Source organism: Chrysochloris asiatica, unplaced genomic scaffold, assembly GCF_000296735.1.
Source record: "Chrysochloris asiatica unplaced genomic scaffold, ChrAsi1.0 scaffold00243, whole genome shotgun sequence".
Classification (NCBI taxonomy): Eukaryota; Metazoa; Chordata; class Mammalia; order Afrosoricida; family Chrysochloridae; genus Chrysochloris; species Chrysochloris asiatica.
In genome coordinates this window covers 1440195-1453742 of record NW_006408761.1, presented here as the reverse complement: position 1 = coordinate 1453742, position 13548 = coordinate 1440195, and the positions used below count along the sequence as shown (strand labels likewise).

Genomic DNA, 13548 nt, shown 5'->3' with positions numbered 1-13548 from the left:
ATGGGAGTTGCCATGACAGCACACTTAAAAACAATGCAAAAATATTAATGCTTTTGAAAGCCAACTATCATTTAAATGATCTTAAACACTCTTGTAGAAGGGATCCAGGTTTTCCCTTTTTAAGCATCTCTCAAACATATAATAGGGAAGTTTTCACCAAGATTCCAACGTCGTCTACCTATATCTATCCCATATATAGATGCTTCCAGATATGAAAGGCAGGTTTTAAGTTCAAATGCACTAGCTCTTACTCTCCATGAAACTCAGAGAGCAGAACTTGGGTTTTATGTAATTTAGCTTTATTCATTCATCCTAGTTTTGTAAGTGTGTGAAGAATATGAATTATTGTTCTTCAAATTGTTACTTTTCAAATATAGATAAATAATACTAATGACAATGCAGGTAAGGAGTTAAAATTTGTTTCTGAATGGTTCTTTCAAGAACTTTTCAAACAATTAGACTTATTTTGTAATTTAGCCTACCGATGTTGAAATAATTTCAGGTGACCCATGATATAGTTGGTGGCCAAAACATTAAAGTATGCTTAATATTTCCTTTGTTACCATTATTAGCTATTTCCCCATTTCCCCTCATGTGGCACAAGAACAAACTTTTGCATGTCTAATATATAAGTTAACTTAAGTAATGAAATTTTACTAATTCTGTTGTTGTTTTTTAAATGTTACCATTAAATTTGCTTCTATTCATGATGCTAGTAGTTGGTACCAGAGAAATTCCTGAAGAACAAGCTGGATGGGCCAATGCCATTTAAAATTCTTTGTCATTTGAAATACAGTGGAACCTGTGAGGGTTGAACTCCACAAGACTGCCCCATTTTTTCCTACATCTCCCGTTTTCTGCTTTTGACAGAAAACTGTCTTACTACTTTCCTGTGGCTCTCTAGTAGTGGGAAAGAGATCTGTTTTCCTTTTCATGATTTTCACTTTTGCAGGTTTTACTGTATATGAAACACATGTCCATGTATCACTTTATTATCTCTGATACACCAGGACCAACTTCACTGTTGTCCCTCCCTCATTTCTTTTACTGACATGTTACTATTACCACTAAAGCACAATTCTTCACCTCATTTGCATGTGAAATGTACAGTCAGAACAGCTATCTGACCAGAGGCAAGGAGATGTGGTAAGAAGACCAGGCCAGTGGGAATGGAAGAGTTCCAACCTGCCCTCAGAGACCTAAGGGAGACATTGTCCCCTGTCGGCTCTCCTAGTATGGTACCTACTGGACTGATTTCATAAACTGGATGCACTAAAAAATAAAAATTTGCCTCTTGGAAGCTCATAAAAGTGTACTAGAAAAAAGTCTCTAACATTTGATCCACACAGACTGCAGCCATTGACTTTTGGAACGGGTAGACGAGAGAACCCTTCAGAGAATAGTGGATAAATACAAAGAAAGAGCCACTTCACGTTTCTCAGTGTCGCATTGGAAAAGGAAAAAAGGCAACATATTAGGAGTCTTTGTCACTGTCCACCCCTCCGTACATATCTGCTAGCTTTTTGAACCGAGGGCCCCAGTCACTCAGATAGTCATAGTCTTGATCTCCATCCATGGTCACCGACTCCAGCGAGCTCAGAGAATCGGCCACCGAACCGGTGCCTTCGTACGCATAGGTGGCCAAGGAGTCGTAGGGCGGTGCCGTGGGGTCCGTATCATTTTCCTTTAACCTTTGGTTAATGAAATCTCGGACGTCGGTGTTGTCACGAGCTGTTGGGGTCCGTCGGGGTAGAAAAAGGGCTTCGGGCACGATGTCCCTCCGTAATTTGTTGTCTTCAATGGCTTCAGGGTTTCTTAGGGTGCCGATATCAAAGGCCTGGGTATCCTCTTCACCGCCGCCTTCATCATTGTAACTGACAATGTTATCTCTGATGTCCTCTTTGGAAATGATCAAAGGCTCTTTTTTCCTCTGCCGCCTCAGAGCTGCAAACAGCACCACTGTCACTGGAAGCAGAAACAAAACAGGAAGGGAAGGGAAAGTTAATTTGCCGCCCAATTAACGTCAGGAAGAAACGCTGTGCTCAAAAGGGAAGTTTAAAAAAGTTCTCTCGAAAACTGCAGACTCAACTTTTATTCCTTTTGAGATGCACTTGCCTCCAAACATGATCAAACCCGGACTCCAAAACTGGAGTAAATATTTGTAAGAAGGTTACATTTTGAATAGATGATAAAACACCATCACATTTTGTCAGTAGTTTCCTGTTTTTGCTTTGAAATGGATTGCACACTAGTTTTGTGGTAAGGAAAAAATGAAGTAAAATAAAAAAGCTCACGCACAGTGAAAATACTGCAATAATAAGAGTGCAAATTATGCTGAACACCTAAAATGCTGGTTATAAGGACAAGGCTGGCACCTTCCGAAATGTGTTGAAAGGTTTGCATAACTTCACATCTAAAATAACTTTTGCACTATGCCTTCTTTTAAAAGTGTAAAACTAGTTTAAAACCCAAAGTAGAGATGTGAATGTTTTCATACCTTTCCACCTATAAAGAAATATTGTTACAGATAATTCTTGGAGACACCAGATATAGCTCAGGAAGCCATTGCGAACTTGGGAGTTCAGCCAATATGAAAGGGGCAGGTAATTTCACACAGACCAAATTATTTCTCTTTGAGTGACACAGAAAAGACAATATAAGTTAGAACTTCTTTTATCTTTCAAAGGCTCATGTTTTGTACATTTATTACTCAGAATGCTTGTTCTTTTCTTTTCTTTTTTTTATTGTGAATTATATGGTAGTTTACATGGGAGAACATTAGTTTTACATTCAATTCTATCGCATATTGGTTCATTGCCATGATTACAATCCCCTCCATGCATCTTCAACCAACCAAAGGGTATACCCTGCAAGCCTGCCCCCCTACACTCCCCCCTCCCCTTAGTCTTCAGCACACAGCCCTTCTCCCTCTCTGGATCTAAAGTCCCCAGCTGCTCCATCTCTCCACGTCATCCTCTCTGCCTCCATTTCAGGCATCACTGCTTCTCTGGGTAGGGTCCCACTCTTGGCTTTTCTCCGTTGATGGTCCTAGGGGCCTCCACTCCTAGACTGGAAAGTTAATCACTCCCTTCCTTGCTATAAAACGTCTACCTTTACATTTCCAACCCTCACAATCAGTCCTGATAACAATTATTCACTATTGTATCATAAGAGACCCATCTGCATTTCATTCCATCAGATCTGCCTAGACAGATTGGATACTACTCACTGGAGATTCTGCCTCCTCCAGGCCCCCTGGCTCTAGGTTCCCTCTTTTTTTTTCTTAAATGTTTTATTGTGAATTATGTGATAGTTTGCATGGGAGAACATTAGTTTTACATTCATTCTATCGTATATCGTCTCATTGCCATGGTTATAATCCCCTTCATGCAATCCTTCCCCCGTGCCCCCCAGGTCTTCAGCACATCTAGGTTCCCTCTTGAAAGCTTGTAAGCCAGTCACTTCTTGTCTTTGTAGGCCACCACATTTTGGGTAGCCAATGTCCAAGTTGCCCATCCCTGTCTACTCTGTGTGTGGAGGGGGTGGGAATGATTCTTGCTGTAAGAATTTGTTCCCTCTTTTGAGCTACTGCATCCATAGGTGTAGGTCAAGTTCATCAAACAGTATCAGATTCCTCTTTTTTTCCTCTTCTGGTTGAGCTCTGACCATCCAGTCATTGAAGCCAGGTCAAGTGGGTATTATCTGCAAGTGTGGGTGTTCTTGTGCATATACCCCCTCTTTTTGTTAGCTGAACGCTTCACTCTCCACATTGCAGGGCTTAGCTCGTCGCTTCATTGCTGTTTTTTCCTTACTTCCCCTTATTGGTGATGAGTGTGGTCACCAATCAGAGCATGTATTCCCATTGAGTCTTAGTCTTGGAAGGTGGTTTGCACTGAGGGTACCCGACCACTTGCCTTGATGCTTCCTGGGCAAGCAACTTGTTTGTTCTTGTAGTAACAGTCCGTCTGCCTCTATTGTTTTGTATTTTTCCTGTAGGTCTTTCTTTCATGAAGTATCTTCTGTTCTTCTAGCTGCTCCAGGCTGGTCTGCTCATCCTTTAAAGTGGAAATTTCCCATCTCTGGAGATCTGGATGTGGTTCATGCTTCTACCTACAATCTTATATATTGCAGAGGCTCCGCAGGAAGCCTCCTTCACTGGGCACGTTGTAGCCCCATTTTAGGTATTCCAATCAGTTATAGGCAGAAGATGGACTTACAAGAATGTTTGTTCTTTTGATGATTCCTCCTAACTCAATTTAGAGGGAAAGCAAGAATTGTATTTAAGTGGTTCCTGGTGTTTCAAGATGGTCAAACTTCATCTCTCATACTTCAGACATATTGTCAGGAGGGACCAGTTGCTGGAGAAGGATTTCATGTTTGGTAAGGTGGAGGGTCAGAGAAAAAGAGGAAGACCTCCAACGAGATGGATTAGCCAAGTGGCAGCATCGATAGGCTCAAGCGTCGCAGCAACAGTGACGCTGGCCCAGGTTCGGGCAGCGTTTTATTCTGCTGCGCATAAAGTCGCTATGGGTCGGTACCGACTCAATGGCATCTAACAATAACAAAGTGTTTCTTTGCACTTGGGTAGGGGACATCTGGCTACCTGTAAAGTGGCACTTCTACAAATGGACCAATGAGTGGGAAAATGGAAACACAGAGACATCTTAGAGTGAAAACAGGGCACAAAGTTAGTGAACTGGGTTTGTCCAGGGAGTCCATCTGAGGAAGTGCTCTTTACGATCTCAACCGTAACATGCTCTAATTTTTATGAGCCTTGAAAATTGAAGTATTGCATTAAGAATCACAGAAGAATAGCTTTTCACCAGGTATGCATATATGAGGGCACGTTAAAAGTATTGCTATAGACTCATAGAAGCTTTATTAAACCAAAGTATTAAAATGTAAAGCTATCGTTTCTTGGTTTCCTCCATCTAGGTCTACACATTTCTGAAGGTGGTGTTTCCATCTCTCCAACATTTCGCTGATGAATTCTGCACTCTTAGACTTACGCCATGTCAAAATGGCAGTTTTGCCATCCTCAAAGCCCTTAAAATCTTGTTCCTTTAAAATGTTATTTGCATTTTGGGAACATAAAGGAGTCTGGAGGGACAAGATCAGAGATATCTGAGTGAGGTAAGGTTTCCCAAAGAAATTCTCATACTACAGTCCTTGTTACCCTCAAAGAATGAGCTGGTGCATTGTTATGATAGAAAGAAATCCATGGTGCAAATTTCCAGGTCTTTTTCTTACCAATGCAATTTTCAATTTTCTTAAAACTTCTTCCTAATAAGACCTGTGATTATCTTTGGTTCTTTGAGATTCCAAAAAATAACGGTCATAACTTTCTGAGCTGATCTATGTTCCTTGAATTGTACTGGCCTAGCAGATTCCCTCAGAAGTCACTGTTTTGATTGGACCTTTTTTTTTTTTTTGAGGCATCCTAATAAGATTAAGACAAGTATTTTACGGAGAGAACTTGCCTAAAGCCATCCATTGATCTTAGACACATGTTTAATCCTGTTTTATTTGGGATATGCCTCTGCATATATGAACTAGAATCCTAGAAGCAATACTTGTTGAGTTTACCTTAGTATATGGAAGTCTCTGGGTGGGGCAAATGGTTACATGCTGGACTACTAACTGAACGTTTTTGTTTTGTTCTGTTTTTTACAGGGAATGCTGAGACATGCAGAGAGTTTTTATTGATCTTGTTAAGTTGTTAATACTTAATATTTAGCTGGAGAACAGAGCTGGAGAAGAGAGTTGCAAGCCTGGTTATTAGTGGGTTTGGGTGGGTGGGCACAACATTGAGGACACAGTAGGCTGCTCAGTACAGAATGTCTAACTTTCTCAAAAAGCCAACTTGTGGTACAGTAGCCTTTGACCATCGCCATTTTATGCAAGTGTCTGCATTTGGGATTGCAGTTATACATTGTTGCCAATCAAGGATCTGAAATCACGGTTGTTGTTGTTGTTTTTGGTTGGCCAATTAAGTTATCATGAAAGGTCAGGTAGCAGGGCCCCATCCCCCCTCTCAGCCCCACACAACAGAATAGTGTTCTTATTAGAAGTTCCTAAGGATGGAGCAATTCTAGCATGCAAATTGTGATTGGACATAGCTAGAAGGGTGAGACCGTGTAGCCATCATCTAGAAATAATAGTAGCCATTGCTGTTGCTCCCTGCAGCCTGTGGGTCCTCTTCGCTGTCCTCAGAGACACCTCCAAAGTACCTCCTGGTGATGTGTTTCTGAAAGGTTACAAACTTGAAAAACACATGCGGTTGCTATGAGTCCAAATCTACTGTACGGCCCCTAACAACAATATATGTTTGTATATATATTAATGGATATATATGCACAACCATGGGTATATATATTAAAATTTCAGACATTATTAATATTAGCAACCAGTTGTTGTTGTTGTTAGCAACCATAATTGATTATATTTATCAAATGCTTTCTTTGTGCCACACACTGCACTAAGCTGTTGTTGGGTGCCAACAAGTCAATTCCAACTCATAGCAACCCCATGTGACAAAGTAGAACTGCCCCATAGGGTTTACTTAGCTAAGGTTGCAGATCATTAGGTTCTTCTCCCAGGGAACTGCTGGATTGGTTTGAGCCACTTTTTTGATTACCAGCTGTTGCATCACCGGGGCTCTTTGTTTTATATCAATTTCATTTAAATGATAGGAATCCTGGTATGGTGCTGCGGGCTAATGCGTCAGACTGCAAAGTCATTTGAACTGCAAGATGGGTGGTTCAAGCTCACCAGCTGTTCCTTGGAAACCCTAGACAGTGTTGCTAGGGGTTGGAATTGACTCGACGGCACTTCACAACAACAACAATAACAACAAGAGCCCTACAACCGCAACTCATCTGTCAGTTTGTCACACTGTGGGGTCTTAGGTGGTGGTGTGATACTGGAAGCTATGCCACCAGTATGTTAAATACCAGAAGGATCACTCAGCAGAGCTTCCAGATTAAGACAGACTAGGAAGAAGGAGAGGAAGACCACTTCTGAATGGTTAGCCACTGAAAACCTTATGAATAGCAGTGCAACATTGTCTGATATAGTGCTGGAAGATGAGCCCCTCAGGTCAGAAGACCTTCAAAATATGACTGGGAAAGAGAGTTGCCTTCTCAAAGTAGAGATGACCTTAATGGTGAAAGTAGGCTGATGGGGCACAATTCAAAATGGGATGAAGAAACTGCAACATGAATTAATAATTGGAAGGTGGAATGTACAAAGTATGAGTCTAGGAAAATTGAAAGTCATCAAAAACGAAATAGAATACATAAGATTTCCTAGGCATTAGTGAGCTGAAATAGATTGGTAGTAGCCATTTTAAGTCTGAAAATCACATGGTTTACTATGTTGGAATGACAAATTGAAGAGGAATGACTCACATTCACCATCAAAAAGAACATTTCAAGATTTATCTTGAAGTCCAATGCTGTCCATGATAGGATAACATGCACACAACTACTAAGGAAACCAGTTAAGGGCACTATTATTCAAATTTTACATACCAGCCACTAAAGCCAGTGATGAATCATAGGACAAGTTTGACAGTTCAAAGCCACCAGGTGGTTCGTGGGAGAAAGACAAGACTTCCTGCTCCCATAAAGTTTTAAGCCTTCGAAACCCTACACAGGGTCACTAGAAGTTGGAATCCACTCAACAACAATGAACAAATGTACAACCAATTTCTTTAGTCTCAAATGGATCAAGCATGCAACCAAGGTGTATTGATAATTACTGGTGATTGGAATGTGAAGGTTGGGAAAAAGAGGAAGGATAGTAGCTGGAAAATAATGTCCTTGATGATAGAAATGATGCTGGAGACTGCATGATAGAATTCTGTTAAGGCCCACAATTTCATCATTTCAAATATCTTCTATTCAGCCACATAAAAGGTGGCTATGCATGTGGACTTCACCAGATGGAATACACAGGAATCATATTGATTACATCTGTGGTAAGAAATGATAGAGAAGCTCAGTATCATCTGATAAGATAAGGTCAGGATCTGACTGTAGAATAGAACATTAATCACTTACATGTAAATTCAGGCTGAAAGTGCAGAAAATTAAAATGAGTCCATGAGAGCCATCATATAACCTTGAGATTATCCCATCTGAATTTAGAGATCATTTCAAGAACAGATTTGAGGCATTAGGCACTCATGACCGAAGACCAGAGAGTTGTAGAATGACATGAAGAACATCATACATGAAAAACCAAAAGCTCTTTAAAAAGACAAGAAAGAAAGAGAAGACCAAAATGGATGTCAGAAAAGACTCTGAAACTTGCTCTTGAGCAAAGAGAAGCAAAAACAAATGGAAGAAATGAGGAAGTAAAAAGGCAGTTTAAGAAGACAAAGTAAAGAATTATAATGAATGTGCAGAGAACTGAAAATAGAACACCAAAACATTTCTCAAGCTTAAAGAACTGAAGAAAAAATTCAAGCCTTGGATTGCAATATTTAAGGATTCTATGAACAAAATATTGAATGATGCAAGAAGCATCAAAAGAAGATGGGAAGAATACAGTCACTGTATGAAAAAGTATTGGTTGATGCTCAACCATTTCAAGAGGTAGTATATGATCAAGAACTGATAGTACTGAAGGAAGAAGTCCAAGCTACAATGAAGGAATTAGTGAAAAACTGGACTCCAGGAACTGATGGAATATAAAATGTTTCAACAAATGGATGCAGCACTGGAGGTGCTCACTCATCTATGTCAAGAAATTTGGAAGACAGCTACCTAGCCAACCTATGGAAGAGATACGTATTTGTGACGATTCCAAAGAAAGGTGATCCATTAGAATGAAGAAATCATCAAACAATATAATCAATATCACATGAAAATAAAGTTTTGCTGAAGAAAATTCAAATATGATTGTAGCAGTATGCAGACAGGGAGCTACCAGAAATTGAAGCTGGATTCAGAAGAGGATATAGAATGAGGATGTCATTGCTGATGCCAGATGGCTCTTGGCTGAAAGCAGAGAGTATCAGAAAGATGTTTACTTGTGCTTTATTGACTATGCCAAGGCATTTGACTGTGTGGATCACAACAAATTATGGATAGTATTATGAAGAATGGGCATTCCAGAACAGTTAATTGTGCTTATGAGGAACCAATACATAAACCAAGAAGCAGTTGTTTGAACAGAATAAGGGGATACCGAATGGTTTAGAATCAGGAAATGTGTGCACTAGAGTTTTATCTTTTCATTATATGAATCAGTCTGCGAACCTTAAGGTCAGCAGTTTGAAACTACCAGCTGTTTCATGGGAGAAAGAAGAGGCTTTCTGCTCCTGTAAAGATTTACAGCTTTGGAAATCCTGTACAGTTGCTATGAGTCGGAACTGACTTTCTGGGACATAACCATCACCAACATACATATTCAGTCGGTATGCTGAGCAAATAATAAAGGAAGCAGTATTATATGAAGAAGAACATGGCATTAGTATTGGAGGAAGACTTATTAACAAACTGAGATAGGCAGATGACATAATCTTGCTTAAAAGTGAAGACTTAAAATACTAAATGATGAAAATCAAAGATTACAGTGTTTGTTATGGATTATATATCTCAATGAAAATAAAATAAATATTCTTACCACTGGACCAATGATTAACAGCCTGATAAACAAAGAAGAGATTTTGTGTGTATCCACATTGAGTGCTCATGGAAACAAAAGTCAAGAAACCAAATGATGTATTGCATTAGGCAAATCTGCTACAAAAGTCATCTTTAAGGTGTTAAAGAGCAACGCTGTCAGTTTGAGGACTAAGTTGTGCCTGACATCAGCCATGGTATTTTCAGCTGTCTCATAGGCATGTGAAAGTTGGAAAGTGAATAAGAAAGACCACAGAAGTACTGGTTTATTTGAATTATGGTGTTGGTGAAGAATATTGAAAGTACCATGGACTACCAGAAGAGCATAGTAATCTGTGTTGGAGGAAGTGCAGCCAGAATGCTCCTTAGAAGTGAAGATGGTGAGATTCTGTCTGCTGTTCTTTGGATAAATTTATCGGGAAGGACCAGTCCCAGGAGAATGACATTATAGCTGCAGTAATATTCTAGTATTTACGGTATCCACCTCAAGCATCAGATGGCTTTGCATCCAGAAAAATAAAAACATTTAACACTAACTCTGTTTGAAGCACCACGCATGTATACTTGGCTCTATAAACTAATAAACACATCCTGTTAAGCTTTTTTTTTTAAAAAAATTATACTTGGTAAAGTGAATGGTTGGTAAAAAGAGGAAGACCCCCAACCAGATGGAGTGACACAGTGTCAACAACCATTGGCTCAGAACAAACCACACTGAGGATGCTGCAGGACTGGGCAGTATTTTGTTCTGTTGTGCACAGTCACTACGAGCCGGAACCTAACAACAAAGATGGCAGCATTATTATAGCTCCATTTTATATCAGATAAAAGGGAGGTTGAGAGTGGTCACATGGACAGGTCACTGAAAAGTAGAGCTATGACCAAATGTAGGTTGGTCAGATTCTCAATTTCTATGCTTTGATACAGGTTTGGCTTATAAAGTAGTTCTAAAGAATATGCAGTTTTGCCATTTTCAAGAGTGTGGTTGTATAATTGTACACATGTTGATGCCACCAGAATGTATTCTAATAGCGCATTTGTCACCTTATTCAGAATGTTCATGCATGCATCCATCTAACCATCCATTCAATTAACAGTTATTTAGTTCTGTGGGCTAATGCGTCAGACTGCAAAGCCATTTGAACTACAAGGTCGGTGGTTCAAGCTCACCAGCTGTTCCTTGGAAATCCTATACAGGGTCACTATGGGTCGACTCGACTCGATGGCACTTCACAATGACAACTGTGCCATGTAGGGTTCTTGGCACAACCAATGAAACAATAGGTAAATGTCCTAGGACCTTAAAAGACTGAAGCAATCTCTCACTCTTTTATGGCCCATAGGGTTTTTATTTTAGAAAATCAACAATGAACATTTTCATTCTATTAATAATTATGGACATTATTAGAAGGTGATATTGTTATTGTTAAGTGACATCAAGTTGGTTCTGACTCATAGCAATCCTGTGTAGGGTTTCTGAGGCGTTTGTGGTCCAGTGTTTATCACAGAAAGTGATAATGGTATGTAAACAAGGCAAGGCAGAGCAGTGTAAGGAGGATGAGAGGGTTTCTGTGTATGTTTGGGGGACTGTGCATGTTTTGTGGGGAAGTTGCATAATCGAAGAAGTGATATATGACCAAAGGCATGAGGAGTTTTCAAAGGAATTACCTGGCAAAGAAGAATTCCAGGCCGGGTAGACCTGGATGGGAATGGGCTAGGTGTTTGAGAAACAGCTAAGAGATCCTGCAGCTGGATGAAAGAACCAGGGGTCCTTGTTAGGCTGTGGGTTGATTTTCAGTGTGACAAATGGCACATCTTTGCAAGACAGATGGTTGTAACTAAGGATAGCCTTTGAGATTTGAGAGAAGAATCGAATCAACTGTCTCTCAAAGGATTAAACCCTGATGTACACAGGTTCATTTAGTAATTTAAGGCAAAACAGCAGGAATTTATCACCGCCAGCTGCTTCTGGGAAACTTATACAGGGTCACTTTTAAATTGGAATTGACTCGATGGCACATAACAACAATTTTCCTATAACTTAAATTTCCTCTAGTTTTCCTATGCATATCTGAAGTGATTTCCTGAAAATACGATTCTTTAAAAAACAGAGATCGTATTCAGTTAAGTCAAAGGCCTTTATTCATGCTTAGTTCTTCCATGCTAAAGTTGTCCATATTGCTGTTGTTGTTAAGTGCCTTTGAGTTGGTTCTGACTCATAGCAACCCTGTATAGGGTTTCCTGGAAGCAGCTGGTGAATTTGAACCACCAATCTTGTGGCTCAAACTGACCTGTGGTCCAGTGCTTATCCTACAGCGCCACACCAGGACTCCAAAACGGTCTACATATCTCTTCTTATTTGGCTGCATGCACATTTGCACAGAATTTCTGGAGAATATACTTGGCTAAAGACTCCTGGTGTGGCACTGTAGGATCAGCACTGGACTGTAAATCACAAGGTCAGCAGTTCAAACCTACCAGTTGCTCCTTGGAAACACGATAGCTATGGGTCAGAACCGACTTGATGGCACTTAATCACAATAACACCATACTTGTCTAAAAGAGAAATCACTGCTAACTTTAAAAAAAAATGTACAATGTAATTTCTAAGCATGTGGAGAAAAAACATTCTGATAAAGTCACAGGGCTGGGTATGGAGCCTACATCAAGAATGGAACCTTCTCCTTTTCTCCCGCCCCTTGGTGCCAGAAGGCAGCACTGAGGTGGGTTTTATGTTTAGTTTGTTATTGGAATGGACAAGTTTGTACTTGGAGAAACTGGTGCTCAAATCCCATAAAACTAGAAGGCAGTAAGATAGTTGAGATCAGAAGACCTAAAATAACATAAATGATTTGATCCTTCTAAGTAAGCAGAGTGTTGTCTAAAGGAATGAGTTAATAAAAGTGAAAGTTTTGTGAACTTCAAAGCACTATAAAGTGTGACATGTGGTAGTTTTTACTGTTTTATTATTACAGAATGTTGTGGTTAGGTGCCATTGAACTGGCTCCGACTCATAGTGACACTATATAGGGTCTCCAAGGAGCCACTGGTGGGTGTGAACCATTGTCGGTGTGGGCTTTCCTTTAGCCTGGACATTGCCCTGCATTACACAAGGTCACAGAGGAAGCAGCTTGGAAGCACCAAGTGTCTGTCGGGAGAAAACGTGGGCTTTCAATTTGTGTGACTTGGCTAGATGACATAATATCTTGGAGCCTTGGTTTTCACAGTTAAGATACAGATAAATAAATACCAGATGGTTCTGAGTATTAAATGAGAAAACCATCTATATAGCCATTTGTACAGTATTTAGCCCACCGTGTGCACCTCCAAACATTAAATTCTATTTCTCTCCTTTTTCATTAGGCACAGAATTCTGAAGAAGCTAGACAAAATGTGGGAGGCAGTGAAGCAAATGGGGAGTGAGGCAGAGACAGCAAACACATTGGAGAAAGGAAATGAGGGCAGACAAAGTGAGCTGGTTAGAAGGAAGTAGAAAATGAAATGGGTAGATAGTGAAGGAAAACCAAGAATCAACTTTATCCAATGCCAAGTGAGCTCTCCTTCCCTAGACATACTAAGAGTCCACAGGATATGACCTGATGCTTTAAAAATATATAACCTTCTAAAAATGTAGCCTTTTAATTCAAAAAGAACGCTCATATCCTCCTTTTCCAAAATGATTTTTCCAGGCTCACACCATGAGAAACACTGATTTGCCTTTGCATACTGTCAGTTTTTATTTATCCTCCTATCTTAAAATACTTTCCCCAAATCTTAGTTGACAAAGAGAATCACAGCTCTGTAGTTGAGTTTCCAGGCTTGAGTTATAATTAGCAAAGTTGATCTGGATTGTGGAGTTCTTAAGCAGGGTTCCCTAGGCACTCTCTTCTTGGAGAAATGTAGGTTCTCCTTTATT

The 13548-nt window shown here is 39.9% G+C and overlaps 1 protein-coding gene across 1 annotated transcript in view; it reads right to left on the bottom strand.

Annotated features, from left to right (window-relative positions):
* Window positions 1-1185: 1185 nt before the first annotated feature.
* Window positions 1186-13548, bottom strand: part of CDH6 (cadherin 6, type 2, K-cadherin (fetal kidney)) — a 245284-nt gene continuing 232921 nt past the window's right edge. The window contains exon 12 of the mRNA XM_006873498.1: window positions 1186-1965. Coding sequence (XP_006873560.1) covers window positions 1475-1965 — 491 coding nt within the window. The 3' untranslated portion in view covers window positions 1186-1474. The remainder of the gene's footprint in view (window positions 1966-13548) is intronic.